The following is a 27,500-nucleotide window of genomic DNA, read 5'->3' on the forward strand; positions in this document are numbered from 1 at the left end:
CCTTTGTGCAAGGAGGAGCAGGAGGAGCACTGCCAGAGCCCTGCAAAATGTGCATGTGTCTGCTCAAACGGTCAGAAACAGACTCCATGAGGGTGGTTTTGAGGGCCCAACGTCCACAGGTGGGGGTTGTGCTTACAGCCCAACACCGTGCAGGACGTTTGGCATTTACCAGAGAACACCAAGATTGGCAAATTCGCCACTGGCGCCCTGTGCTCTTCACAGATGAAAGCAGGTTCACACTGAGCACATGTGACAGACGTGACAGAGTCTGGACACGCCGTGGAGAACGTTCTGCTGCTTGCAACATCCTCCAGCATGACCGGTTTGGCGGTGGGTCAGTCATGGTGTGGGATGGCATTTCTTTGGGGGGCCGCACAGCCCTCCATGTGCTCGCCAAGAGGTAGCCTGACTGCCATTAGGTACCGAGATGAGATCCTCAGACCCCTTGTGAGACCATATGCTGGTGCGGTTGGCCCTGGGTTCCTCCTAATGCAAGACAATGCTAGACCTCATGTGGCTGGAGTGTGTCAGCAGTTCCTGCAAGAGGAAGGCATTGATGCTATGGACTGGCTCGCCTGTTCCCCAGACCTGAATCCAATTGAGCACATCTGGGACATCATGTCTCGCTCCATCCACCAACGCCACGTTGCACCACAGACTGTCCAGGAGTTGGCGGATGCTTTCATCCAGGTCTGGGAGGAGATCCCTCAGGAGACCATCTGCCACCTCATCAGGAGCATGCCCAGGCGTTGTAGGGAGGTCATACAGGCACGTGGAGGCCACACACACTACTGAGCCTCATTTTGACTTGTTTTAAGGACATTACATCAAGGTTGGATGAGCCTGCAGTGTGGTTTCCCACTTTAATTTTGAGTGTGACTCCAAATCCAGACCTCCATGGGGTGATAAATTTGATTTCCATTGATAATTTTTGTGTGATTTTGTTGTCAGTACATTCAACTATGTAAAGAAAAAAGTATTTAATAAGAATATTTCATTCATTCAGATCTAGGATGTGTTATTTTACTGTTCCCTTGATTTTTTTTGAGCAGTGTATATTATATATACATACATACACCAAGATTTGTTTTTGTAGAGGAGCAGCAAATAAATAAATGTGTGTGGATTTATTTTAAATTTTTAATTTGCTGCTCCTCTTCAAAAACAAATCTTGGTCGACCAACAGCCTATGAGCGACCATTCAATTAATTGGGGTCATCCCTAGCTCCTATGAACTTCTTATGTTAGAGCTCATGGGGCTTTTTACACAGAAATGCCCATAGTCCACCCACAGACAAGGGCAAACCTGTGTGACAGTCATGCAGGAAGTAGTCCTGGAAGATTGGCGTCACACAATGACAAGAGATCACCTGGTTGATCCTGCCAGTAGCATATGCTTGTCTCAAAGATTAAGCCATGCAAGTCTAAGTACACACGGCCGATACAGTGAAACTGCGAATGGCTCATTAATTCAATAAGCTTCTATTGCACCTGTCCAACATGTGTGCACACACACACATTGTCCCTATTCTGACTGTGAGAAACAGAGATGGGAAATGTTTCGGAGAGACAGCACAACCTGAGGTATTGACCACCTTGCAGCCCCTGCTGTCAGCCTATAGAACCAGGTCCAAATATATTAGCATGAAATAAATGAGTCTCACCACGTCAGACCCTGCAACTTACGGCCAAAGGTTTTACTGTCCCAGATGCAGACTCCATCTGCCCTCCTCTTTATTCTTTGTTAACGCTTCAATAGAGTGGACAGCACTCAACTGATGATATTGTGCGTTAAATATTGAAAAATGTATCGTAGGAAACAATGCATTCATGGTTATTTGTTGTGTCTGATAACTCCAGGCTACTTTCTTTGTCACAGAATAAATCAATCCCATTAACTCCACTAGATTCAGAAATTCAATCAGCTCAGAATACAAATGTATCATGCAAGTCCTGGTTTGGTTGGCTGGGGGTAGCAGGTCAAACGAGGACAAGGAGAGGGTCATTCGGACAACAACAAACTCCTGCGAGAATCAAACCCACTCCTCCCATCTCTGCCCTATGATCCTGTGTGGCTGGGGGATACGAAGGCATATAGGCCTGTTATTGCCTGACTAAGATGTGGTTTTACGAAGGTGAGCCCACAAGCAGCTTCCATAAAGGTTCCTTTCACCTAACTGACCAGCATTACCAAGAGAAAAGAAAAGAGACCAGCACTAAAGCTCACTTGCTTGGAGAATGGACCTAGGCCTTGGGCCTTTGTCTGTGAGGGTTGGGTAATGGGGTGTGGCAGGAGGCTATCAACTTTAAACATTTTCACACCTTTAGTCATACACGGGGGGCGTTATTGACGTTTGACCTGTTTTTATGTCCTACCTATTCTTTGCCACTAATCAATCACAACATCGATCCAATAATCAGAAGGGGGTGAAGGGTAGAGAGGTCCCCTGTGTAGGAAGTGAAGGGTCCTGGGATAGGCCTCGGGCTAGCTTGTGCGATGTTTACGTGTGGAGTGTCAGTGTTGGCTAAGTGTCACTCAATAAGATCTTTCTGTGACCTGAGACTTTTAATAATGCGTCTATCTGCAGTGTAGTTGTGTTTCCACAGGGAAAATTGCTTTAAATGTGCCTGTATCTTCATTGAATTTAGGCTTATTTGTCAGTATTTTAAATTTATGCAAAGCGCTTCGCTATTGATTCGTAGGTGTTAGAGCAGTAGCATACAAATTAGTGTGTGTGTATGTGTGCCTACATACGTGTGTGTGTGTTTCAGGGGGTTTAATATAATTTGGACAGCTTTAATAAGTACATGTCAAACAAATGCCTCTCCCTCCTCTGCGTGCCAGCCTGAATGTAAATGCTGTGTGTGTCTGCCCGAGGTGGGCGTGCTTCAACTGTAAATTAAGCCTGGGCATCCATTTAAAATGGCCGACACGGTCACTTGTTAAGATTATTTTCCTTTAACTATCGAGAAATGTAAAGGGGGTGTTATCCAAGAACACAAATGCCCTTACAGAATCATAATTGGCAAAGAAAGGCAAAACTTTATTTTATATATTTTTTTTGCCATTGGCTTGTCTCGACCTCCTTGGATATTAGCAGCCATTAGAAACCATGGAACTCTTACCAATTTAGCTTTTCATAGCAAGTACATTTAAATATATATATATATATGTGTCAGTTGCCATGGAGATAAATGGTAATTTTGTTTAGGGACACAAAGAGACACGAGATCAGACACAGGACGGAGCCCCCGGAACAAATGCGCAATCCGCGGGAATGGAACCCGGAGCAGTCAGAGTTGTTTGGGTTCTGGTTGTTGGTGAGAACCGGTGCCACTGCCTCAGTCCCCCTTTGCCAGGGAGAAAGAGAAATGGGGAGGGGGAGGCAAGAATAGAGTCTAGATAGAGTGTTGGACTGATTTAGTACACTCCCTCCGGTTTAGCCCCAGTCGACAGACACAGACAGACAGTATGTCCTTGTGGGTTTAAGCTATTCAATCCGAGGCGAGACACTACTTCTTGTGTAGATTTTTTATTCTTTCACCATGTCACTCGGCTGTGAGGTGCCATTGTCCTCCCAACTCTCTCCCTTCTTTCTTCCTGCTCCCTCCACCGCGATGAGTCGTGTCATCCCCTCACGGTCAGTACTTTTGTTTGCCTTTGTCTTTTGGGCCCTATTTCAGAAGTCCCTCTCTTTTATCTTCCTCTCCACCTTTCATGCATAGGGGAACAGTTGTGGGCCTGTTGCGGGGCTGTTCCAGTGGATTTCCACCAGTGGGGTGTCCTTTCATTAGTTTAAATTTGCTACAATTGGGGCCCCCAAGGCCTGAATGGCTGTCGCAGTGTGCACGCTCTCACTCTTAAAGAAAGGGCTTTATTTTGTTTTCCTGGAGTCAATAAAAATACTAAGTTGAAAAGCTAACTCCTCCTCCCCCTGCCCTCTTTTCTCCGCATCCAACATCTTGTTTTGGGCCTATTTTGTATATTTTACCCCTACTTCAATTATTTATTAATGATAGAACAGCGGAATTTGATTTTCTTCTCTCTTTAATAGGTATCTCAAATTTTTACAGAAATAAATGCAAGAAATACGAGGGCATGCAATTTAATCATTAGGGATGATATGACATTTACCGATATCTGATATTTCCCTTACCAAAAACCGATATCGATAACCGATATTTAAAAATGTTGCGTCCTTTTAAGCATTCTAGTACAGTTAAATAGTTGAAACACACACACACAGACCAAAAGGTTATTTTGTTGGCATTTACATATGTCCCTATTACCAGTAAAACATCATCTAAACCTATTTCTTTCACTTAGTTTGTTCAGTCTCAACCAGGATTGCATCATACAGGTCAAGCACTGAAGTTTCAGCTCTGTCTGTCCGTGGCCTCTCTTCTTTGGTGCGCACTATCACTGTGTCCGTTTCTATCTTGTCCAGCTGTGTCTAACATTTCACATAAACCCTGTTTTTTGTCTGCATCGAAGTAGCTGTACTTGTACCTAGCATCGAGCATGGTGGCGACACAGTAAAGAGAGAATGCCACCGAATCACTTGTTCACAGCCTCTTGTACTTTTGCAAGTTTTAACCCCCACCGTCTGTGTCGGCAGTTTATGTTCAGCAGGAGTTTCAATGTCATGACAGAGGGTATCACTTCTGCTGCAGACACAGTTGATGAGTTTATTTCTCCAGTCAGTTGTTCGAATGGAGCTAGGAGTGTGTTCATGTTTCCAAGTTTCAAACATGTTCTCAAATGACATTGAAATGCCAGCAGCAGTATGAGAACCAGCACATTCTTGAGCATGCAATACGGCTTTCCTCAGTACGAAATCCTCGTCAACTCACTGTGCTGCCAGACTCGGCATGCTCATGGGGCTGACATCGCTGGTCCAAATGTCAGTCGTGAAAAGCTAATAGCAGTGATGCCCATAGCAAGTAGCTCATGGATGTGAGTTCCAACAATACTGTGTAACTCCGGAAGGGTAAAATCTGAAAAATAGCCCATACTTGGTCGTGTGTACAGGGGCTCGAGGTGCTCGACCAGTCGACGACGAAAGCCAACATCATCCACGACAGAGAACGGTTGATCGTCAAGAGCAATGAATGCCATTAGTTATCTCGCTCAAATTTTACTTATTCTTTTCAAATGACTGCTGGACTTGAACTTGTTTAGTTGTTGGAAGTGTGCTCTTAGTATTTTTCTGCTTTTCTGTGTAGAGCTGTATTTTTCGTGGCATCATTATGGAGTCATGCCGAAGTGTGGCATTTTTAGCGAATATCGGCCGATTCTGATATGCTTACCGATATAATGTGCATCCGTTATAATAATTATATAAAGCATACTACTTTAGACAAATGATAGCCTATTGGTCCACATTTGTTAGTTTGGGAAGACATTTGTTGCTATGACCCTCATCCATTGCCAAATGACCCCTACTGGTGTCTCCCTCCCTCCCGCTCTCCCTCCCATCTATCCCTTTTTCTCCCTCCGTCCCTGTCTTTCTCTTTTCTCCACTTGCTTGCTCCCTGTCTTCCCACATTTTCTCCCTTTATCCCTGCCTTAATGTGTTTCTCTGCCCTGTGCCTCAGATATAGATGTCTCCCCTGGTCCAACAGTGGAGCAGAATTTAGGCCTCTGTCCCTGTGTGGACGGATGAGGGCAATGTAAGAGAATACGATGGCTGTGTGTCGTCTGTATGGGGACTAATTGCGTACAGATTGTGAAGTGGGGAGAAAAGGCAGGGACACTTGCTGAGGGATTACAGTGGAGAAAGAAGGCATCGGCCAGTGAAGATAACCACCATGACACGTCAACAATCTTCCTTGTGCAGATTAAGGCATAAAACTCCATCGTAATGAGACTAAGCTGGGAGAGAAGGGAGGGGGAGAGTGGTGACGATTACACAGTGTGGGTATTGATAAGGGCGAGCGTGATATGGCTGAGGGAGAGGGGGACACAAGGAAGCACGGGTGAGGGAGAGGACAAGGGGAATGGGTAAGGGTAGGAATTATGGTTGAGTGAGAGGGTCACAGGAGGTACGGGTGAGGTAGGCAGTAGTCGGGCTAAAATGAGTGGCCACCAGCTGTCACCCTGAGTGCAACCAGGGCCGGTACTGTCCATTCTGCGAGACTAAATATTGCCTTCCCCTGCAAAACTAAGGCAGCAGCTACTCTTCCTGGGGTCCAGCAGAATATAGGCAGTTGTACCATTTAAAAAAACATTACTATACACTCACAACGTGTGTGCCCTCAGGCCCCTACTCTACTACCACATAACTACAACACAAAATCCATCTCTGCGTGTGTGTATAGTGCGTATGTTATTGTGTGTTTGTATGCATGTGTTTGTTGCTTCACAATCACCGCTGCTCCATAAGGTGTATTTTTATCTGTTTTTTTTTATCTAATTTTACTGCTTCTATGAGTTACTTTATGTGGAATAGAGTTCCATGTAGTACTGTGCGCCTCCCATAGTCTGTTCTGGATATGAGGGGCGGCAGGGTAGCCTAGTGGTTAGAGCATTGGACTAGTAACTGGAAGGTTGGAAAGTTCAAACCCCCGAGCTGACAAGGTACAAATCTGTCGTTCTGCCCCTGAACAGGCAGTTAACCCATTGTTCCTAGGCCGTCATTGAAAAGAAGAATTTGTTCTTAACTGACTTGCCTAGTTAAATAAAGGTAAAATTAAAATGAGGACTGTGAAGAACAGGACATGAACAGGACGTGGGTGTCTGAGCTGTGTGCCAGTAGTTCAAACAGACAGGTCGGTGCATTCAACATGTCAATACTTCTCACAAATGCAAGTGGAGATGAATTCAATCGCTCCTTCACTTTGAGCCAGGAGAGATTGACATGCATATTATTAATGTCAGCTCTCTGTGTACATCCAAGGGCCAGCCGTGCTGTCCTGTTCTGAGCCAATTGCAATTTTCCTAAGTCCCTCTTCATGGCACCTGATCACACGACTGCTCAGTCGTCCAGATGCGAAAAAACTAGGGCCTGTAGAACCTGCCTTTACAATCCAGGGTTACTCCGAGCAGTTTAGTCACCTCCACTTACTCAATTTCCACATTATTTATTGCAAGATTTAGTTGAGGTTTAGGCTTTAGTGAATGATTTGTCCCAAATACAATGCTTTTAGTTTTTGAAATATTTAGGACAAACTTATTCCTTTCCACCCATTTTGAAATTAACTGCAGCTCTTTGTTAAGTGTTGCAATGATTTCAGTCGCTGAAGTGTATTGTGTTGAGTCATCACCATACATAGACACGCTGGCTTTACTCAAAACCAGTGGCATGTCGTTTAGTAAAGATTGAACAACGTTTCCCTGGGAAATTCCTTATTCTACCTAGATTATGTTGGGTAGGCTGTTAGACAGATAACTCTATATCCACAATATAGCAGGGGGTGTAACATATCATAACATACCATAACATATCTATTTTTTTTCAGTGCTGTGCTTGTTGAATGTCCTTCCCTATAAGCGTGCTGGAAGTCTGTTGTCAATTGTGACTGGCTGGATTCGGTTTTATGCAGAAACGTTTGAAATTATGTTTTTTACATTTGGGTAAAAGTAGAAACTCAGAGCTAGGAAATTGTATATCATACACTACAGTTGAGGAGCAATGGGAAAGGAATTATGCTTTTAAAGTTGATCAACTTTAACCTCACTTTTGAGAAAATGGCCCTTGAATGTTTTGGTACACCTACTGTAGAGCTCTTCTTTGTCTACACCCATTTAGCATCGTTCACACGCTCTTAAGTGTTAGCCCCACCCAGCTCTTTAAGGATTCACATGAGGCCATGTATGAAACAACCAAAAATGTCAAGACGAAAGGCTGGTTCAATCTGGAGTGCCAGAGTGTGCTCAGTGTGCGCTCTGATAATTCATAAACTCATAGCATTATCAGATTGTCTGTTTGTAAATTCAAAGCATTTCGTTCTTGGAGTGTTCAGAGCGCACACTGGACGTTCTGGCCAAGGAGTAGGGTTGATCCGAGCGTTCTGACCTCACAGCAGCATTCGAGCACCCAAGCTAATTGCCTTTCTTTGGCTAGCTTGCTAGCTACTTCCAGACACAAATGGGGGAACAGCGCAATCTGACTATTTTACTCGCCCAAGCAGAGCTGGCTAGGCTGTTTGTTATGTTATCCAGAGCATTGATGACTGCAACTGTGCTGTTGGCAATAAACTTTTTGGCCAACGTTTACTGACACATGTAATATCTGAAAATATAGCTACAGTTGAAGTCGGAAGTTTACATACACTTAGGTTGGAGTCATTAAAACTAGTTTTTCAATCACTCCACAAATTTCTTGTTAACAAACTAGAGTTTTGGCAAGTCGGTTAGGACATCTACTTTGTGCATAACACAAGTAATTTTTCCAACAATTGTTTACAGACAGATTAATTCACTGTATCACAATTCCAGTGGGTTAGAAGTTTGCATACACTAAGTTGACTGTGCCTTTAAACAGCTTGGAAAATTCCAGAAAATTATATCATGGCTTTAGAAGCTTCTGATAGGCTAATTGACATAATTTGAGTCAATTGGAGGTGTACCTGTGGATGTATTTCAAGGCCGACCTTCAAACTCAGTGCCTCTTTGCATTACATCATGGGAAAATCAAAAGAAATCAGCCAAGACCTAAGGAAAAAAAAATTGTAGACCTCCACAAGTCTGGTTCATCCTTGGGAGCAATTTCCAAATGCCTGAAGGTACCACGTTTATCTGTACAAACAATAGTTTGCAAGTATTAACACCATGGGGCTACGTTGCCGTCGTACCGCTCAGGAAGGAGACGCGTTCTGTCTCCGAGAGATGAACGTACTTTGGTGCGAAAAGTGCAAATCAATCCCAGAACAACAGCAAAGCACCCCAACACCACCTCCTCCATGCTTTATGGTGGGAAATGCCTTATACAGCTCGTTGAGTGCTGTCTTAGTGCCAGCGTCGGTTTGCGGTGGTAAATACGCAAAAAAATATAGCTGATAACTCTAGGTAAATAGTGTTTCTACAGCTTATCATTATGTACTCTACCTCAGACAATACCGCGAGACTTCCTTAATATTAGACATCGCACACCAGCTGTTAATGACAAAATTACAGACCAACACCCCTCATCTTACCAGACGTAGCAGTTCTGTTCTGCCGATGCACAGAAACCCCAGCCAACTGTATATTATCCGTGTCGTCGTTCAGCCACGTCTCGGTGAAACATAAGGTATTACCGTTTTTAATATCCCTTTGGTAAGATTGTCTCGAATGGAGCTCATCCAGTTTTTTCTCCATTGCACGTTGGCCAATTGAACGGATAGTGGTGGCGGGTTACACACTCACCAACGAATTCTCACAAGGCACCCCGATCTCCACCCCAATGTACCTCCATCTTTTCTTCACGCGAATGACAGGGATTTGGAACCCAAATGATTTGGATGGATCCCATCCTTAAAATTGTCAATAAATGTTACACCCACAGAGCTGCAATAGTCTCGTATCCAGTTATGGAGGGCTGCAAGTCTCCTGAACCGTTCGATGTCACATTTTAGGTAGGGCAGAGGGACAGATATTTTGTGGCGTTTGTTGGTGTCAATTTGTGAACCAATCAGTTCTTTAAAATCGATCTTCAGCTGTTCTGAGCTGCCCATTGAATCCCACATGACTAATTTTCCTGATGCTGGTCTAAAATATTTGGGGGCAGCTTATTGATGGCCTGTTCTCGTGTTCCTGGAAAGCACAACATTTTTGCTCCAGGGACTGAGACATTTCTCACCATTTGAACTGCCCAATACAACGGCCGGAGAAGGGAATAGAGAATTCTGCCCATTCCCACCCCTCACACAACCTATCACGGGCCCTCGAGAAGCAGGATAGTGTACGCCCGCTGCACCCGGCGATAGGTCCAGACCTCCCATAGCAGGCAGTGCCCCGCCACATCCAGAGAGAAGGAAAGGAGCCGAACACAATGACAAAGCAGCTGCTGGAGTCAGCATATGTGGAGTTAGCACCACCATCGCAGACACAGGCAGTCCCAGCAATGAAGGCGCAGATGGATCAGACACCAGTGCAGCGAAGCTATTCCTTATGCCAATCTGCTCCGAACCTCTCTCAATCATTCCCGTCCACTTAGCAGCATGCCGCTGCTTTCGGTTTCCACAACTTGTGACATGGGACCAGCGCTGATTGGAACACTCCTCTTGCTGTTTTCTGTCTACTTCGCTACAAGATGAAGGAAGGAGAAGCGGATGGAGACGACTTCCTTGGCAGGAAAGTTCCAGGCAGCACAGGCCATTCAGATATGGACAGATGACAAGGTGGGAAAACATCCATTAGGCCTGAGTGGCCGAGTTCCTTAGTTCTGAAGTTTTAGGCGTCGAGTCGATGTCTCCCGACAGCAGTTCCATGATGCTGTGTCGGTTCCTGGACTCCAGTCTGGATGTGTCTGCTTTGCACTGGGTCCTACTTGCCTTCAGACCTCTCCAGCTTGACCCCAGGCCCTGCATCCTTTGCATCTACAGACTCTTACCACAATAACATGCTGTGTTGAGGTTTCACTCCCCTCATCAACAGTGATTGATTGGTCATCTCTCCATGTATCACTTACCCCTGGCTTCACAAAGCTCCTATGGCCTCCAGTGAGATGTCCTTCACTGTAAACCGTTTAAAGCAGGTTTAACACCATTGCAACCAACAGTATTTTTCAGTTAAAACACTTTTCTGGCATCCTTCCTTCCGTTACACACAGGTGTTCGGAGTACGCTAGATAGTTAATTAGCCTAGGTGGTCGCCTCGGGTCTTCTATCTGTCTTCGGTAAAAAAGCGCTGTATTCTGGATGTTGAAGAAACGTATTTTCAGGAAGTTGAAATCAGGTTAATTTTTGGTTCTGGATTCAACTTGAAAATATGTCATTTATAGGCTTATATGTTTGGGCCAAATCAAGGCTGGTCCAGACCAAAAATCTATGTTCGTGGATGATCAGCTTGTCAAAAATATACGGATTCAAACTTCTGATCATGAGAATTTATATTTATTATTTATCTTAACTCCTGGACAGCAGTTGTGAGTAGCCTGATTATCCATTCCATATTTGACCTGTCCTGTTTGTAGCATATGTTGTTTATTAACATGTCAGCAACAAAAACAACAAAAATATTGGGCGCCATTTAGGTTAGGCTATTTGATCGGAGAAACCTGCATGAATTAAAAAGTGTCTCTAATTACATTATCATCTATTTTATCTCCAGCCAGTCGCTACAGAAATGGCCACATACTCTTTGTACCATATACTATATCTGCTGCTACATGATTTATGTTGAATGATTTCTTTTGACAGAACGTCGGTGGAGCGTGGCAGTGACGTCTCTCCAACAGCACCCTGGAGAGGCGTGCTGGGAATGGACAAGCAAAATATTTTGCACCCCTGCCTTTGACAAAGTGGGCACTGCTTATCACAGGGCGGCATCAGCTCTCACCTAAAATGCCCATATGCCACTGGTTGACAGAAATTGTCATTCTTTTTGGGCTGAATTATGTGAGGGTTTATGTGTTGTTGGAGGTGCGTCTTGGTCAGTTTAGCTCAGAAAATGCCACATTCTTCAATCTTCCGCAGTAGGCGCCTAGTACTACCTAATGAGCGGGCCGATCTTGAGTGCAACACACCACTGAGCCAGACCTTATTCTCTTATTATTAGAGCAAGAGAAGGATGAAAGAAAGGAGGATAACGAGAGAAGCAAAATAACTTTTGGAGTCTCCGTCCGTCCGTCTTAATTTTGCCACTCGTGTCTTCAGAACTGAGGCTCACTAAAAACACACACTGAAACAGCTTCAAGCTGAGCCAGAGGCTGGCACGGGGGTCATCTTATGGAAGAATATAAATATTGATTCCTTTTGACCGTTTTATTTCACACCCCTTCCGTCGCCTTCTTGGGCACCGCCGGCTTGTTTACTCTTCATACTATCAATTTGATTTCCTCCGCATTCTTTTTTTATTCATTTGTATTTATTACCTCCAAATATAATCATAAACATTATTTCTGAAAGTTTTTTGCATACCATCCTGCATCTCACTGCTGGCTTGCTTCTGAAGCTAAGCAGGGTTGCCCCTGGTTGGTCCTCGATGGGAGACCAGATGCTGCTGGAAGTGGTGTTGGGGGGCCAGTAGGAGGCACTCTTTTGCTCTGGTCTAAAAAAATATCCCAATGCCCCAGGGCAGTGATTGGGGACACTGCTCTGTGTAGGGTGTCGTCTTTTGTATGGAACGTTAAACGGGTGTCCTGACTCTCTGAGGTCATTAAAGATCCCATGGCAGTAATTGTAAGAGTAGGGGTGTTAACCCCGGTGTCCTGACTAAATTCCCAATCTGGCCCTCAAACCGTCATGGCCACCTAATCATCCCCAGCTTACAATTGGCTCATTCATCCCCCTCCTCTCCCCTGTAAGTATTTCCCAGGTCGTTGCTGTAAATGAGAACGTGTTCTCAGTCAACTTACCTGGTAAAATAACGGTAAAATAAATTATAGAGCTCCTGATTATAATGGTGAACGAAACACAGATCTTTAATTGTGTGCGTTTTTAATTTGTATCCAATGTTGGAGCTTTGTGTTTTAGGTCTAGCTTGTAAGATATAGATAGTCAGTGGTTTGACACAGTTTACTAGTTTGTCAGAGAGCAGGATGAAGAGGTAGATGTCTGTATTGTAGTTACTCCATTGTAATTGCTGGAATGGTATGAATTAATGAATGGAAGGTAAAACACATCAAGCATTATTGATACATTTCTATTCACTCCATTCTAACCATTACACCCATTTTAAGCCACCCTCCTTCCACCAACCTCTCAGGTAGATCAAGGACGGATGGTCAAGCTAAAGGCAGGTTGTTTGGATTCATACAATGCAACTTTATGGTCCATAGTTACAGAGAACAATGGAAATGTGTCTTCAGCTTTCTTCATCTCAACCCCTCCACACACAGTTGAGAGTAGCAAAATGGTCAGTCTGCAGTGCAGTGCAACTGGATGGAGAGAGTGTTGTGGGGATAAGGGCCATGCTCAAGGGCCCAGAGGTATTGGATTGTTGGGCTACCTACCTACCAAAAATCTATAAATATAGTACCCAACATCGGATTTGGACCAAAGTCCTTCCTGATAATGATTAAGACATGAGGAGTCCCACACAAATCCCCACCCCAACAGCCAGAATATAATATCAGTTCTCAATGTCTGACAAATAGTGTGAGCATTGTTTCTTTACAATTTGTAATGTATCCACAGTTAATTTGGTTATTGTTATTTTCCCCTGTCCAGAGAAATTAGTCATTGAAGTTGTTTGCCTTACTTCCCAATTATTCAGTGTGGTTTGACTACGAGATGGAGCGGTTCCTGCTGTACTGCCTCACCCTTGTATCCAGTCTGCTGGTCTCTTGTGTTTTTTACATGGATTTGCAACTTTGCAGAATGACGCTGTTAGCAAAGCTGTAGCTCAAGCGGTAGCCCTTGTCCCTCAGGAACCAAGTTTGATCTGCTACAGTAGCTAGCTACTATACTTGGGAGACTTGAAACCCCCCTTACCTCCGCTCCACCAATCCTTCCGTTCCAGAGTCACCGGGCCTGGGTTCACTAATGAGAAGCAGTCCCTTCCAGCAGCATATAAACCAGCTAACACACACTTACCTCTTATCTCAGACCAATAAAGCCGCTGCACAGCGGCCCCGGCTCCCAGCACTTTACAGCCGCTAATGTTAGCCGCCCCGCCCCGTGTTATCATAACCTTTCATGTAAGAAAGAGAGGTAGGAGGAAAATAATTTGGTAATGTTGCAGCGCAGTACAGTACTTCAGGGACTGTTAAACTTATAAAACATATATCATGGTTTTAACGGCGGGAAAATGCCAACCAGATGTGCGATAGTGTAAATAAAAGGATCCAGATTGCTTATATGGTTGTAGCAATGGTGTATGCTTGTGTGTGCCCGTGCGTGCACGTGTGTATGTGTCATATATATTTCAAATGGTTCAAGCTCTATTTTAGATACTGTAATGTACCAATAATGTTTATGACAGCCTGTTTTTTTACAATAACGTTTTGGAGTTTTTATGTGAATATTACATTGTTAATTTTCACCACCAGTTCTGCCATTATGTCTATTCAATTCCTCAGCTTTTCTGGGCTGACTCAACACCAGATGAGTGTCGGAACAACACTTTAATAAAATAAATGATTTCAAAATAAGCTCATTCTTGTTAGCGGTGTTTGAGGGAAGAGGCAATTCAAAGAGTTTCTCTTGTACTTTTGTATGCATTTTAGTCAGTATTTCTGAAAGTAGCGCTCAGGGGCCAAAAGTGTTCCCCAATAATTGCGTACTACGTCACATATGTGCAGACATGTGCACCACTTCCTTGTTCTCGCTCTGCTGTGTGTGCATATCTTGCTTGCTCTCACTCAAATGGGGAGGGGCTGATGCTCATTGGCTAGAACTTGAATTGCTAGGGCCCTGGCCCACGTGGGGGAAAATGGCACAGCACAGCTTCCAGAAAAACAAAACTAGGGATGTCGTGGCTAATTGAGATAAGACCGCAATTCTGCTCATAGATTATGCATGTATGAACTACACATTAACACATCCAGCCCAAAGCGGGAGGTTTAATTTATACTTAGGAGTCGCCGGAGCATGTCTTTAAGTGTTTGCTTACTGTTTCAGTCACTGGTTTGTTAAAGCAGGTTGTTGTAGTAGGGTGTGAATGGTGGAACTTAGTTTTGCCCACCTTCTCAACTATACTTTAAAGTTTCTTTCCACCCATGGCAAATGTCAGACTATTGTCAACTAGGCATATCACAATGTAAATGTATTGGTATTTTATACAACTTCAGTATGTAATGTCCTTTCCACAGGTATTCTTTGCTTGAAAAAACTATTGAACAGTTGAACATGTAACATTTACACCCTCAATCATGTACCTCCCTGGCTGTGACTGTGACTAAGATGCTCCCTACTCCCTCCACCTCTCAGACGGTTCTACATACATTTCTTGCCTCAACTCTGACGTTTTGATTTTGTTGCATCATCTTATTCATTGAAATTTGTTAATTTCATGTGTTACTGTAATTCAGCTTTTAGAAAACAAGAAAACAATGACAGATCATTATCCTAGGCTGACGTGTAAAGCCAATGGTAGGTCTTGGCAGTACTTTCCCTCGTGTTGAACACAGCTGATGATGGTATTGTAAGAGTTTCCCAGCATATTTGTTGTTGTGGAGAATGAAACTCCTGTGGATTTGAGCAGACATACAGTTGAAGTCGGAAGTTTACATACACTTAGGTTGGAGTCATTAAAAATAAATAAATAAATACCAGTATATGGGGATGAGGTAGGTAGATAGATGGGCTGTTTACAGATAGGCTAAGTACAGGTGCAGTGATCTGTAAACTGCTCTGACAGCTGGTGCTTAAAGCTGGTGAGGGAGATGTGAGTCTCCAGCTTCAGAGATTTTTGCAATTCGTTCCAGTCATGGGCAGCAGAGAACTGGAAGGAAAGACGACCAAAGGAGGAATTGGCTTTGGGGGTGACCAGTGAGTTATACCTGCTGGAGCGCGTGCTACGAGTGGGTGCTGCTATGGTGACCAGTGAGCTGAGATAAGGCGGGGATTTACCTAGCAGAGACTTGTCGATAACCTGTAGCCAGTGGGTTTGGCGACGAGTATGAAGCGAGGGCCAACCAACGACAGCGTACAGGTTGCAATGGTGGGTAGTGTATGGAGCTTTGGTGACAAAACGGATGGCACTGTGATAGACTGCATCCAGTTTGTTGAGTAGAGTGTTGGAGGCTATTTTATAGATGACATCACCGAAGTCGAGGATCAGTAGGATGGTCAGTTTTACGAGGGTATGTTTGGCAGCATGAGTGAAGGATGCTTTGTTGCGATATAGGAAGCCGATTCTAGATTTAATTTTGGATTTGAGATGCTTAATGTGAGTCTGGAAGGAGAGTTTACAGTCTAACCAGACACCCAGATATTTGTAGTTGTCCATGTATTCTAAGTCAGAGCCGTCCAGAGTAGTGATGCTGGACGGGCGAGCAGGTGCGGGCAGCGATCGATTGAAAAGCATGCATTTAGTTTTACTTGCGTTTAAGCGCAGTTGGAGGCCACGGAAGGAGAATTGTATGGCATTGAAGCTCGTCTGGAGTTTAGTTAACACAGTGTCCAAGGAGAGGCCAGAAGTATACAGAATGGTGTCGTCTGTGTAGAGGTGGATCAGAGAATCACCAGCAGCAAGAGCAACATCATTGATGTATTCAGAAAAGAGAGTCGGCCTGAGAATTGAACCCTGTGGCACACCCATAGAGACTGTCAGAGGTCCAGACAACAGGCCCTCCGATTTGACACACTGAACTCTATCAGAGAAGTAGTTGGTAAACCAGGCGAGGCAATCATTTGAGAAACCAAGGCTGTCGAGTCTGCCAAAAAATGTTTTTGTGATTGACAGAGTCGAAAGTCTTGGCCAGGTCAATGAATACGGCTGCACAGTAATGTCTCTTATCGATGGCGGTTATGATGTCGTTTAGAACCTTGAGCGTGGCTGAGGTGCACTCATGACCAGCTCTGAAACCAGATTGCATAGCGGAGAAGGTATGGTGGGATTCAAAATGGTTAGTAATCTGTTTGTTAACTTGGCTTTCGAAGACCTTAGAAAGACAGGGTAGGATAGATATGGGTCTGTAGCAGTTTGGGTCTAAAGTGTCACCCCCTTTGAAGAGCTTTTCTAACTGCCTGTGTATATTTGTTCCTTAACGTCCCTGAAAAGTTGCATATCACAGGGGTTATTCGATGCTAATGCGGAACGCCACAGGATGTTTTTGTGCTGGTCAAGGGCAGACAGGTCTTGCGTGAACCAAGGACTATATCTATTCCTAGTTCAATATTTTTTGAGAGGGGCATGCTTATTTAAGATGGTTAAGAAGGCACTTTTAAAGAATAGCCAGGCATCATCTACTGACGGGATGAGGTCATTGTCATTCCAGGATACCCCGGCCAGGTCGATTAGAAAGGCCTGCTCGCAGAAGTGTTTCAGGGAGCGTTTGACAGTGATGAGGGTGGTCGTTTGGTCGCAGACCCATTACGGATGCAGGCAATCAGGCAGTGATCGCTGAGAACAGATGACCAGCAGGGTCAAATAATAATAATCACAGTAGTTGTTGAGGGTGCAACAGGTCACCTCAGGAGTAAATGTCAATTGGCTTTTCATAGCCGAGCATTCAGAGTTCGAGACTGCAGGTGCGGTAGAGAGAGAGAGTCAAAAATGGCAGTTACGGGACAAGGTAGCACGTCCGTTGAACAGGTCAGGGTTCCATAGCCGCAGGCAGAACAGTTGAAACTGGAGCAGCAGCACGACCAGGTGGACTGGGGACAGCAAGGAGTCATCAGGCCAGGTAGTCCTGAGGCATGGTCCCATGGCCATGGGGTCGGGAGACACTGTGACCCTGTCCCGGACAGGTCCAACCAGGCAGGATATAATAACCCCACCTACTTTGCCAAAGCACAGCCCCCACACCGCTAGAGGGATATCTTCAAACCACCAACTTGCTACCCTGAGACAAGGCTGAGTATAGCCCACGAAGATCTTCCCCACGGCACAAACTTGATGGGGAGCCAACCCGGACAGGAAGATCACGTCAGTGACTCAACCCACTCAAGTGACGTACATCTCCTGGCATGGAAGAACACTAGTAAGCCAGTGACTAGGCCGACCAGGCAGAGACAGCAAGGGTGGTTTGTCGCTCCAGTGCCTTTCCGTTCACCTTCACACTCCTGGGCCTGACTACACTCAATCATAGGACCTACTGAAGAGATGAGTCTTCAATAAAGATGTAAAGGTCAAGACCAAGTCTGCGTCTCTCACATGGATAAGCAGACCATTCCATAAAAATTGAGCTCTATAGGAGAAAGCCCTGTCTCCAACTGTTTGCTTAGAAATTCGAGAGACAATAAGGAGGCTTGTGTCTTGTGACCGTAGCGTACGTGTAGGTATGTACGGCAGGACCAAATCGGAGAGATCGGTAGGAGCTAGCCCATGTAATGCTTTGTAGGTTAGCAGTATAACCTTGAAATCAGCCATAGCCTTAATAGGAGCCAGTGTAGTAGAGAGGATAGTACTGGAGTACTATGATCATATTCTTAGAATCTTGACTAGAATCCATCAACCATGTTTAGCACTAAGTGAGGTTTATTTAGTGCTTTATCCAGGTAGCCGGAAAGTAGAGCATTGCAGTAGTCTAGTCTAGAAGTGATAAAAGCATTGATTACCTTTTCTGCCACATTTTTTGACAAAGTTTCTGATTTTTGCAATGTTACGAAGATGGGAAAAAGCTGGCCTTGAAATATTTGTGATATGTTCGTCAAAAGAGAGATCAGGGTCCAGAGTAATGCCAATGTCCTTCGCTGAGTTATTTGTAACAACTGTACAACCATTAAGATTAATTGTCAGATTCAACAGAAGATCTCTTTGTTTCTTGGGACCTAGGTCTAGGAACTCCGTTTTGTCTGAAACCAGGCTTCCAGGGAGGGCAATTTTGAGGCTTCACCATGCTTCATCGAAATGTACAGCTGTGTATTGTCCGCATAGCAGGGAAAGTTAATATTATGTTACTGAATGACATCCCCAAGATGTTAAATATATAGTGAAAACAATAGTGGTCCTAAAACGGAACCTTGAGGGAAAACCGAAACTTACAATTTATTTGTCAGGTTAAACCATCCACAGAGACAAACTGATATCTTTCCGACAGATAAGATCTAAACCAGGCCAGAACTTATTTCCAATCTCTCCAAATTAGGGTTTCCAATCTCCCCAAAATAATGTGGTGATCGATTGGTGTCAAAAGCACTAGCACTAAGGTCGAGGAGCATGAGGACACCTTCACGAGTGCAGTTTCAGTGCTATGATGAGGTCTAAAACCAGACTGAAGCGGTTCATATATATATAAGAGTATAAGGTAGTCGTTTTGGAATTGTTAGGTTAGATTACTCGATGGTTATTACTGCATTGTCGGAACTAGAAGCACAAGCATTTCGCTACACTCACATTAACGTCTGCTAACCATGTGTATGTGACAAATACATTTGATTTGATATAGGCTGATTCGTTTTTTAAAATTTTATTCTGGGTCAGGCTATGGCTTTTTCAAGAGAGGCTTTAATACTGCCACTTTTAGTGAGTTTGGTATACATCCAGTGGATAGGGAGCTGTTTATTATGTTCAACAAAGGAGGGCCAAGCACAGGAAGCAGCTCTTTCAGTAGTTTAGTTGAAATAGGGTCCAGTATGTAGCTTGAATGTTTAGAGGCCATTACTATTTTCATGAATGTGTCAAGAGATATAGGATTAAAAAACGTGTGTGTCTCCCTTGATCCTAGGTCCTGGCAGTGTTGTGCAGACTCAGGACATCTGAGCTATGTAGAAATATGCAGATTCAAAGACAAGACCATCATTTTCTTTCTAATGATCATGATCTTTTCGTCAAAGAAGTTCATGAATTCATCACTGCTGAAGTGAAAGCCATCTACTCTTGGGGAATGCTGCTTTTTAGTTAGCTTTGCGACAGAAAATAAATAGGATTGGATAGGATCTTATTTTCCTCAATTAAGTTGGAAAAAATAGGATGATCGAGCAGCAGTGAGGGCTCTTCGATACTGCACGGTACTGTCTTTCCAAGCTAGTCGGAAGACTTCCCCTTTCGTGGAGCTCCATTTTCATTCCAATTTTCTGCAAGCTTGCTTCGGGGCTCGGGTGTTTTCTGTATACCAGGGGAGCTAGTTTCTTATGGCCAAAGTCATAACATCCATGGGTAGGTGGAGGGAGTCTGGAAGAGCATCTAAGAATTTTTGGGTTGTCCGAGAATTTATAGCGAGGCTTTTGATGATCCTTGGTTGGAGTCTGAGCAGATTATTTGTAGCGATTGCAAATGTAATAAAATTGTGGTCCGATAGTCCAAGATTATGAGGAAAAACATTAAGATCCACAATATTTATTCCACGAGACAAAACTAGTTTCAGAGTATGACTGTGGCAGTGAGTAGGTCCGGAAACATGTTGGACAAAACCCACTGACTCGATGATGGCTCCGAAAGCCTTTTGGTGGGGGTCTGTGGACTTTTCCATGTGAATATTGTCTGCCATGACTACAAGGTCTGATAGGAATTCAGGGAACTCAGTGAGGAACGCTGTATATACGTCCCGTAAACAGTAGCTATAAAACGTGATTGAGAAGGCTGCATAGATTTCATGACTAGAAGCTCAAACGACAGTAACGCATTCATTTGGGGGGGGTAAATTGAAATTTGCTATCTTAAATGTTAGCAACACCTCCACCTTTGGGATGCGCGGGGGACATGGTCACTATTGTAAACTGTCATTCTTTAAAAGTAATTTCCTCACCATCTTATCTGCTGCCATTACCAGTCTGTTCAACCTCTCTTTTGTATCGTCTGAGATCCCTAAAGATTGGAAAGCTGCTGCAGTCATCCCCCTCTTCAAAGGGGGTGACACTCTAGACCCAAACCGTTATAGACTATATCCATCCTGCCCTGCCTTCCTAAGTCTTCGAAAGCCAAGTTAATAAACAGATCACTGACCATTTAGAATCCCACTGTACCTTCTCCGCTGTGCAATCCGGTTTCCCGAGCTGGTCACAGGTGCACCTCACCCACGCTCAAGGTACTAAACGATATCATAACCGCCATCGATAAAAGACAGTACTGTGCAGCCATCTTCTTTGACCTGGCCAAGGCTTTCGACTCTGTCAATCACCGTATTCTTATCGGCAGACTCAACAGCCTTGGTTTCTCAAATGACTGCCTAGCCTGGTTCACCAACTACTTCTCAGACATAGTTCAGTGTGTCAAATTGGAGGGCATGTTGTCCAGACCTCTGGCAGTCTCTATGGGGGTACCACAGGGTTTAATTCTCGGGCCGACTCTTTTCTCTGTACATGTCACTCTTGCTGTGGGTGATTCTCTGATCCACCTCTACGCAGACAACATTCTGTATACATTTGGCCCTTCTTTGGATACTATGTTAACTTCTTATGGTATAGTGGACACTTGCGTCCCACTTGGCCAAAAGCCAGGGGAAATGCAGCGTGGCAAATTCAAATAAAATTATATAAAAATCAAACTTTTTATTAAATCACACATGTAAGATACTCAATTAAAGCTACACTCGTTGTGAATCCAGCCAACATGTCCGATTTTAAAAAGGCTTTTCGGCGAAAGCATAAGAAGCTATTATCCGATGATAGCACAATAGTAAACAAAGAGGGTAGCATATTTCAACCCTGCAGGCGCTACACAAAACGCAGAAATACATTATAAAACATGCCTTACCTTTGACGAGCTTCTTTTGTTGGCACTCCAATATGTCCCATAAACATCACAATTGGTCCTTTTGTTCGATTAATTCCGTCCATATATATCCAAAATGTCCATTTATTTGGCGTGTTTGATCCAGAAAAAAACAGCAAAGTCACTACAAAATATTTCAAAAGTTGCCTGTAAACTTTGCCAAAACATTTCAAACTATTTTTGTAATACAACTTTAGGTATTTTTAAACGTTAATGATAGATCAAATTGAAGACGGGTCTATCTGTGTTCAATACAGGAAGACAACAAACCAAGCTACTTTTCAAGTCTTGCGCAAATCTCAACAGTGTTACGCAGTTCCTAGATGGCCGTACTTCTTCATTGCACAAAGGAATAACCTCAACCAATTTACAAAGACTAAGTGACATCCAGTGGAAGTGGTAGGAACTGAAAACAAGTTCCTAAGAAATATTGTTTCCCAAAGAGAACTCACTGAACAGACAGACCTAAAAAAAAACATTCTGAGTCCTCAGGGTTTTGCCTGCTACATAAGTTCTGTTATACTCACAGATATGATTCAAACAGTTTTAGAAACTGCAGAGTGTTTTCTATCCAAATCAAGTAATGATATGCATATCTTATATTCTTGGCACTAGTAGCAGGAAGTTGAAATTGGGCACGCTATTTATCCAAATTGGGCACGCTATTTATCCAAAAGTGAAAATGCTGCCCCCTATAAGAAGTTAACAAAAACCTTCGGCAATGTCATTTACAAAATAGCCTCCAACACTCTACTCAGAAAACTGTATGCGGTCTATCACAGTCCCATCCGTTTTGTCACCAAAGCCCCATATACCACCCACCACTGCGACCTGTATGCTCTAGTCGGCTGGTCCTCTCTACATATTCATTGCCAGACCCACTGGCTCCAGGTCATCTACATACAGTATATAACAAAGTATTGAGATAAACTTTTGTTATTGACTAAATACTTATTTTCCACCATAATTTGCAAATAAATTCATTAAAAACCCTACAATGTGATTTTCTAGATTTTTTTTTTCTCATTTTGTCTGTCATAGTTGACGTGTACCTATGATGAAAATTACAGGCCTCTCATCTTTTTAAGTGGGAGAACTTGCACAATTGGTGGCTGACTAAATACTTTTTTGCCCCGCTGTAAGTCTATGGTAGGTAAAGCTCCACCTTATCTCAGCTCACTGGTCACAATAACAACAACCACACGTAGCACGCGCTCCAGCAGGTATATCTCACTGGTCATCCCCAAAGCCAACACTTCCTTCCTTTGGCTGCCTTTCCTTCTTATTCTCTGCTGCCAATGACTGGAACAAATTGCAAAAATCGCTGAAGCTGGATACTTATACTTCACTAACTGTAAACAGCTAACCGATCACAGCAGCTGTACATAGCCCGTCTGTAAATAGCCCATCCAATCTACCTACCTCATCCCCATATTGTTTTTATTTACTTTTCTGCTGTGTGAGGGGATTTATACTACTATCTGTACTTATTGGTGGCACAAACGCTGTTTCATCCTTTCCTGCACTTAAATGGTCCTTGCCTAACAATTGTGTCTGAAGCTGAGCTTGCAGCACGGCTATCCTCACCATAAGGTGCTAGTTTTCCTTTTCCTGAGTACAGCGACTGCAATTCGATTACATGTGTTAATGTTACTACTTAGCTTCGGCTGGTGGAGCTCCTGTAGAACCATGTCGAGATAAAGTATCCGTGGTGAAAAGGTTGAATGAAAGAAGTTGACCGAGGGGGGAAAAATACAAATATTAAATGGTTATTAATAATTTGAATGTAAAAAATATGAAGTTGTAAGGTAGCAAGAAGGTTGCAACAAACCGCACAGCGTCACAAATTCAACACTTCAGTTAGCTTAGGGTATACAGATTTGTTTGATCTTCATTTCAGCCAGTTTTATACAGCAGGAAAATAATCCTGCAGCAACAGGAAATGTACATTTTTTTGTGGATTATATTTAAGAATTTTTTGTAGGGATTGATACATTTCTGCATTTCAGGACAGTTTCTTGCAATAGGGTGATCAAATTAAGATCCTACATCTATATGCTTTAACCTGCTATTGCGCACACAGGCACAGGTGTGCCATACTGTACTATTGATCAAGCACCTGCTGCATTGAAACCAGTAGGCTAATTCACACTGTCTAAACTCTGAGCTGAGGATAACTAACACTGGTCTTCCCAGTGCACCTCCCGCTTTCTCCTACAGCTTGGGCTAAAAAGGGTTTGCTTTATTTAATGGTCCTATATGATCGGACCATCAAATAAAGCAAACCTTGTTTAAATGGCTCTCCTGTGAAGTCGTGACTTGCGACATACTTCTAGTTTCCTGAAACGGGTCTCACATCTATCACACTGACCTCACCTTTCCCCTCTTCCCTCTTTTAGTCGCCGGGTTACTGCGACGGCAGCCTTCCTGCACTGAGCTAAAATGGGGGAAGAGAGAGCGAACAATAGATAGAAGAAAAGGGAGAGATTTGAGAAATGCTGAGTGTGGTGTCTGACCTCTGTGTCAGCTGATCTGGTCTCCCACTCCTCTTCTGTCTCTGGTGACTCCACATAAAAGGGCCCCTTTTCTATCCCTCTTTCTTCTCTCCTCTCACTTTTCTCTCCCTCCTCCTTTTCTCTCTGCTCTTTCCCCCTTTCTGTAGTTTTTTACATTTTTTTATGAAATCTATTCCTTAATTACCGCCAACATCTTCTGGTAAGCGTCCCTCACTTACATTATAATTTATTTGCCTTTCAAGTGGGCACTTAAAATGTCTCTTTAACCATTCACCCCAGAGCGGTCTGTGCTGAATGGAGAGGACTTCATTTGGGTCTCAACAACCACCACCCTCCATCCCTCACCCCCCTTCTGACCTCTACCTCCCTCCTCCATCCCCCACACCCTCTTTATTTTTCATTCTAATTGAGCTTTTTTTTCTTCTCCTTCGTCAATATGGCCCTGTAGCTTTTTGTCCCCCAAAGTGACATCCAGAAAGACCCTCCCTCTTTACCTCTGTTCCCTCCAATCAACATGACTCACACAGGCTTGCTACTTTTGCATATTCCTTCTGCCCTCTAGCCTTTAGTCCTTTGTGAGATGTTGTTACTTACCAAATCTAAACACACTAGCGTTCGAGGAGACTCCCACAGAGAGCCTTACTGTATGTGTACCTGAGACCCACTAAAGAGAGAACTAAAAACCACCTGATTTGGCTTTATTTGTCCTGCTCTAGTTGCATCATCCCCCTGCTCCAGATTAGGCCCACAAATTGATTCTGCAGGGCATTCATAAGCATGGTCGATGGGTTTAAGTGGCTATTAAAAGGACTTTAGCACCTTTAAGGAGAACAAAAGAGTAGAAAAGAGAAGGCTTCTGTCCCTCTTCCTTTTTACAAAGAGCACCATATCCCCCTCTTCTCTCCCTTTCTTCTCACTTTCTATAAATATGATCCCTTGGAGAGGACCTTCGAGGTTTAGGGAGACTGCAGTGACAGCAGAGAGGCTGTTTCCTACTGTAATTAGATATATGTGATCCTAATCATTTAGGCCATTCATTAGGGCTAATAGTTTGAGCAGCCTGTGCGACAGAACAATAATTAAGATGTGACGAGTGTGTGCTGTGTCATAGCTGTGATTATTGCTGTGTGACTGACTAAAAAGAGTGCTTGTGTTTACATGGTGTATGTGAATGTGTGTTTTGCGTACATGTATCTAGTTAAATGTGTGCTAATCTAAACATTACTATTTTCATGTGAGTGACTGCGTGTCTCTCCATAGGCTCTGTGGCGTTTGTATTGTCTCTTCTGTTTGCTAGAGCCAGCCTCTGATTTTTGGTTATTCTATGAAGATTTGCTGTGCTGTCCAAACTTTAGAGTACACACACACACACTTGCGTGCATACATGCGCACACACATACATACACACACACACACACACACACACACACACACACACACACACACACACACACACTGTCTTTAATAAGTGTATTCAGCTGGATGTGCTAAGCCCTACTGGAGAGCATTTGCATATGTTTGTGATCTTGTCACTGGTAAAGGCTTTCCAAGCCCAGGTCAACACAGCTCATTCACTTGAATGGAGGATCAAAAGAGAAACAGCTAAGGTTTTCCAACGAGGGTTAGGAAAGGAAACCAAAACTTTCAGGAATGTGCCTTTCCAATTGTATGGGTCTTAATTCTGGGGCAAGATCATTGTCAATGGGGATTGAACAAAAAATGACATCCACTGTCCACAGTGTGTTGAAACATCCATGTACAGCAGTTATAACAGTGCGTGGCATTTAATTGTTGGCCTACTGTGAGGTTATGTTTGTTTTACTTTTATAATTATTGTTGCAGCATACACTTGTGCATGTGTGTTTCTACATATAGGCCTATACATTTATATGACCCTTTGTTTGACAGGGACACTCGCTGGTTCCTGTCTGTGGCTTTACCATGGTGTCATGGTGGATGTCACAGCCATCACGTAGCTTGTACCAACCTGAGATATGTGCCGCGGCGTGCCGTGCTCTACTGCCCCGGCAATGATGAGAGGAAGCTGAGGAAACTGGCATCGCTGCGTGGCCTAGACTGTGCCGTATTGGACTGTGAGGATGGAGTGGCCCTCAGCAAGAAGGTACTATTAGACACATATGGGTGTGCACACACACACACACACACTTGTACCTCGCACGACACACACACTTGCACAATCATCTCCAAGTATGTGTGTCAGCTTCCGCCTTGGCTAAAGTCTTAATTCCAGCTCACTCTCTCGGTCAGCCAGGTGCTGCCAGGCCTTAATCAGTGGTGAATGAGAAAATGACCTAAAGGAGATGCTTAAAACAAGCTAATTTCACCCTATTACAATACCACAAATGCCTCTGCTGGCCCCCCTATCCCCTGCCTTTAAAACAAGGTGACCACATCCCACTGAGTCCCAACTGGGCAACCAGCAGGAAGCCAGCAGATGCAGTAGGTTAAAAAGCATTCTCATCCTGCCCACACAGCTTCCCCATTGGCCCTGCCGGCCTCCCCTGCCCACCCTATGAAATCATGATTGGTTGGAGAAGAAAGAAGAGAAGGGGAAAAGGTTTTTAAGTCATGATAATAAAGATGATTGATATGGCTCAGACGGTTTCTGTCGTAAGAGAATGAACTGAAAGATGATTATTGTGACTGACAGGCTAAACAGCTGTGAGCCTGTTAAGGATGTCAATGTTTAGAAACAACAAGCTTTATGTCTTTGTGTGGAGGAGGTGGAGGAGAGGTGGCATTGTGTACACACGTGCGCACATACACAGCCAACCATGGAAAAATAGTATTGTATTCCAAGAATCCCCTTCGTACTAATCCCTTTACTGTCCCCCCTTCTGTTCTGGTGACGGCCTAACGCTCCACAACAGCGCTCCCGAGTCGGAGCAGGATTCAGTCAATTGTCACGACCATATGTTAGCTTAAAAATAATTCTTCCATAATGCGGCAAACCCTATGATATATTATTTATTTGCTAGGTTAGTACTATGTTGAAATGAGTTATTAACTCTTTAATTAAAGGCACCTTTTTCTCCCCGGCTCCCTCTCTTCCACTTCCCACTCTCTCAGCTGCTTTGTGCATTGTGGCAATTGGAAATCCATGGGGGATTTTGTTGTATTTCTTCAGACAGGACGCTTTATTTTCCTACGGGGCTAAATTACACTTCTCGTGTGTGTGCGTGCAGGCGTCCATTTTACACTGCCAATTAATGCTGCAGAACTGATAATGACATTCTGCCATTGAATGCATTTATGATTAAAGATATTTTTCCCTCTAATATTTTTTTAAAGAATCTATTAAATCTGTGAAAACGCTAAGTGGTGAGTGAAGAAAGACTGCAGAAGATATATTGTCACAATCATCACCTTTGAGAATCCAAGCTTGCCGCTAACCTATTATTGTGTAACATCGTTACACCAGAGAGGTAAGCTATCTGGCCTTCCTGTTTGTCTCTCTGTCGACGTTGTTAGCTACAGTCGCTACACTCGCAGCTAACCCTCGCTGCGATTACCTTCACCATGACAACGGCACAGCGGGCCTGTCGCCGTGCCAACCGATG

The 27,500-nt window shown here is 43.7% G+C and overlaps 2 protein-coding genes across 6 annotated transcripts in view; one reads left to right on the forward strand and one right to left on the reverse strand.

The window, feature by feature from the left end:
• LOC127915127 (uncharacterized) overlaps positions 1-27,500 on the reverse strand; it is a 1,101,500-nt gene that overhangs the window by 127,601 nt on the left and 946,399 nt on the right. The window lies entirely within an intron of this gene.
• The window catches only part of clybl (citrate lyase beta like), a 215,893-nt gene that overhangs the window by 108,213 nt on the left and 80,180 nt on the right, over positions 1-27,500 (forward strand). The window contains exon 2 of the mRNA XM_052493987.1: positions 25,828-26,041. Coding sequence (XP_052349947.1) covers positions 25,828-26,041 — 214 coding nt within the window. The remainder of the gene's footprint in view (positions 1-25,827; positions 26,042-27,500) is intronic.

This window comes from Oncorhynchus keta, chromosome 34 (assembly GCF_023373465.1).
Source record: "Oncorhynchus keta strain PuntledgeMale-10-30-2019 chromosome 34, Oket_V2, whole genome shotgun sequence".
NCBI classification, from domain to species: Eukaryota; Metazoa; Chordata; class Actinopteri; order Salmoniformes; family Salmonidae; genus Oncorhynchus; species Oncorhynchus keta.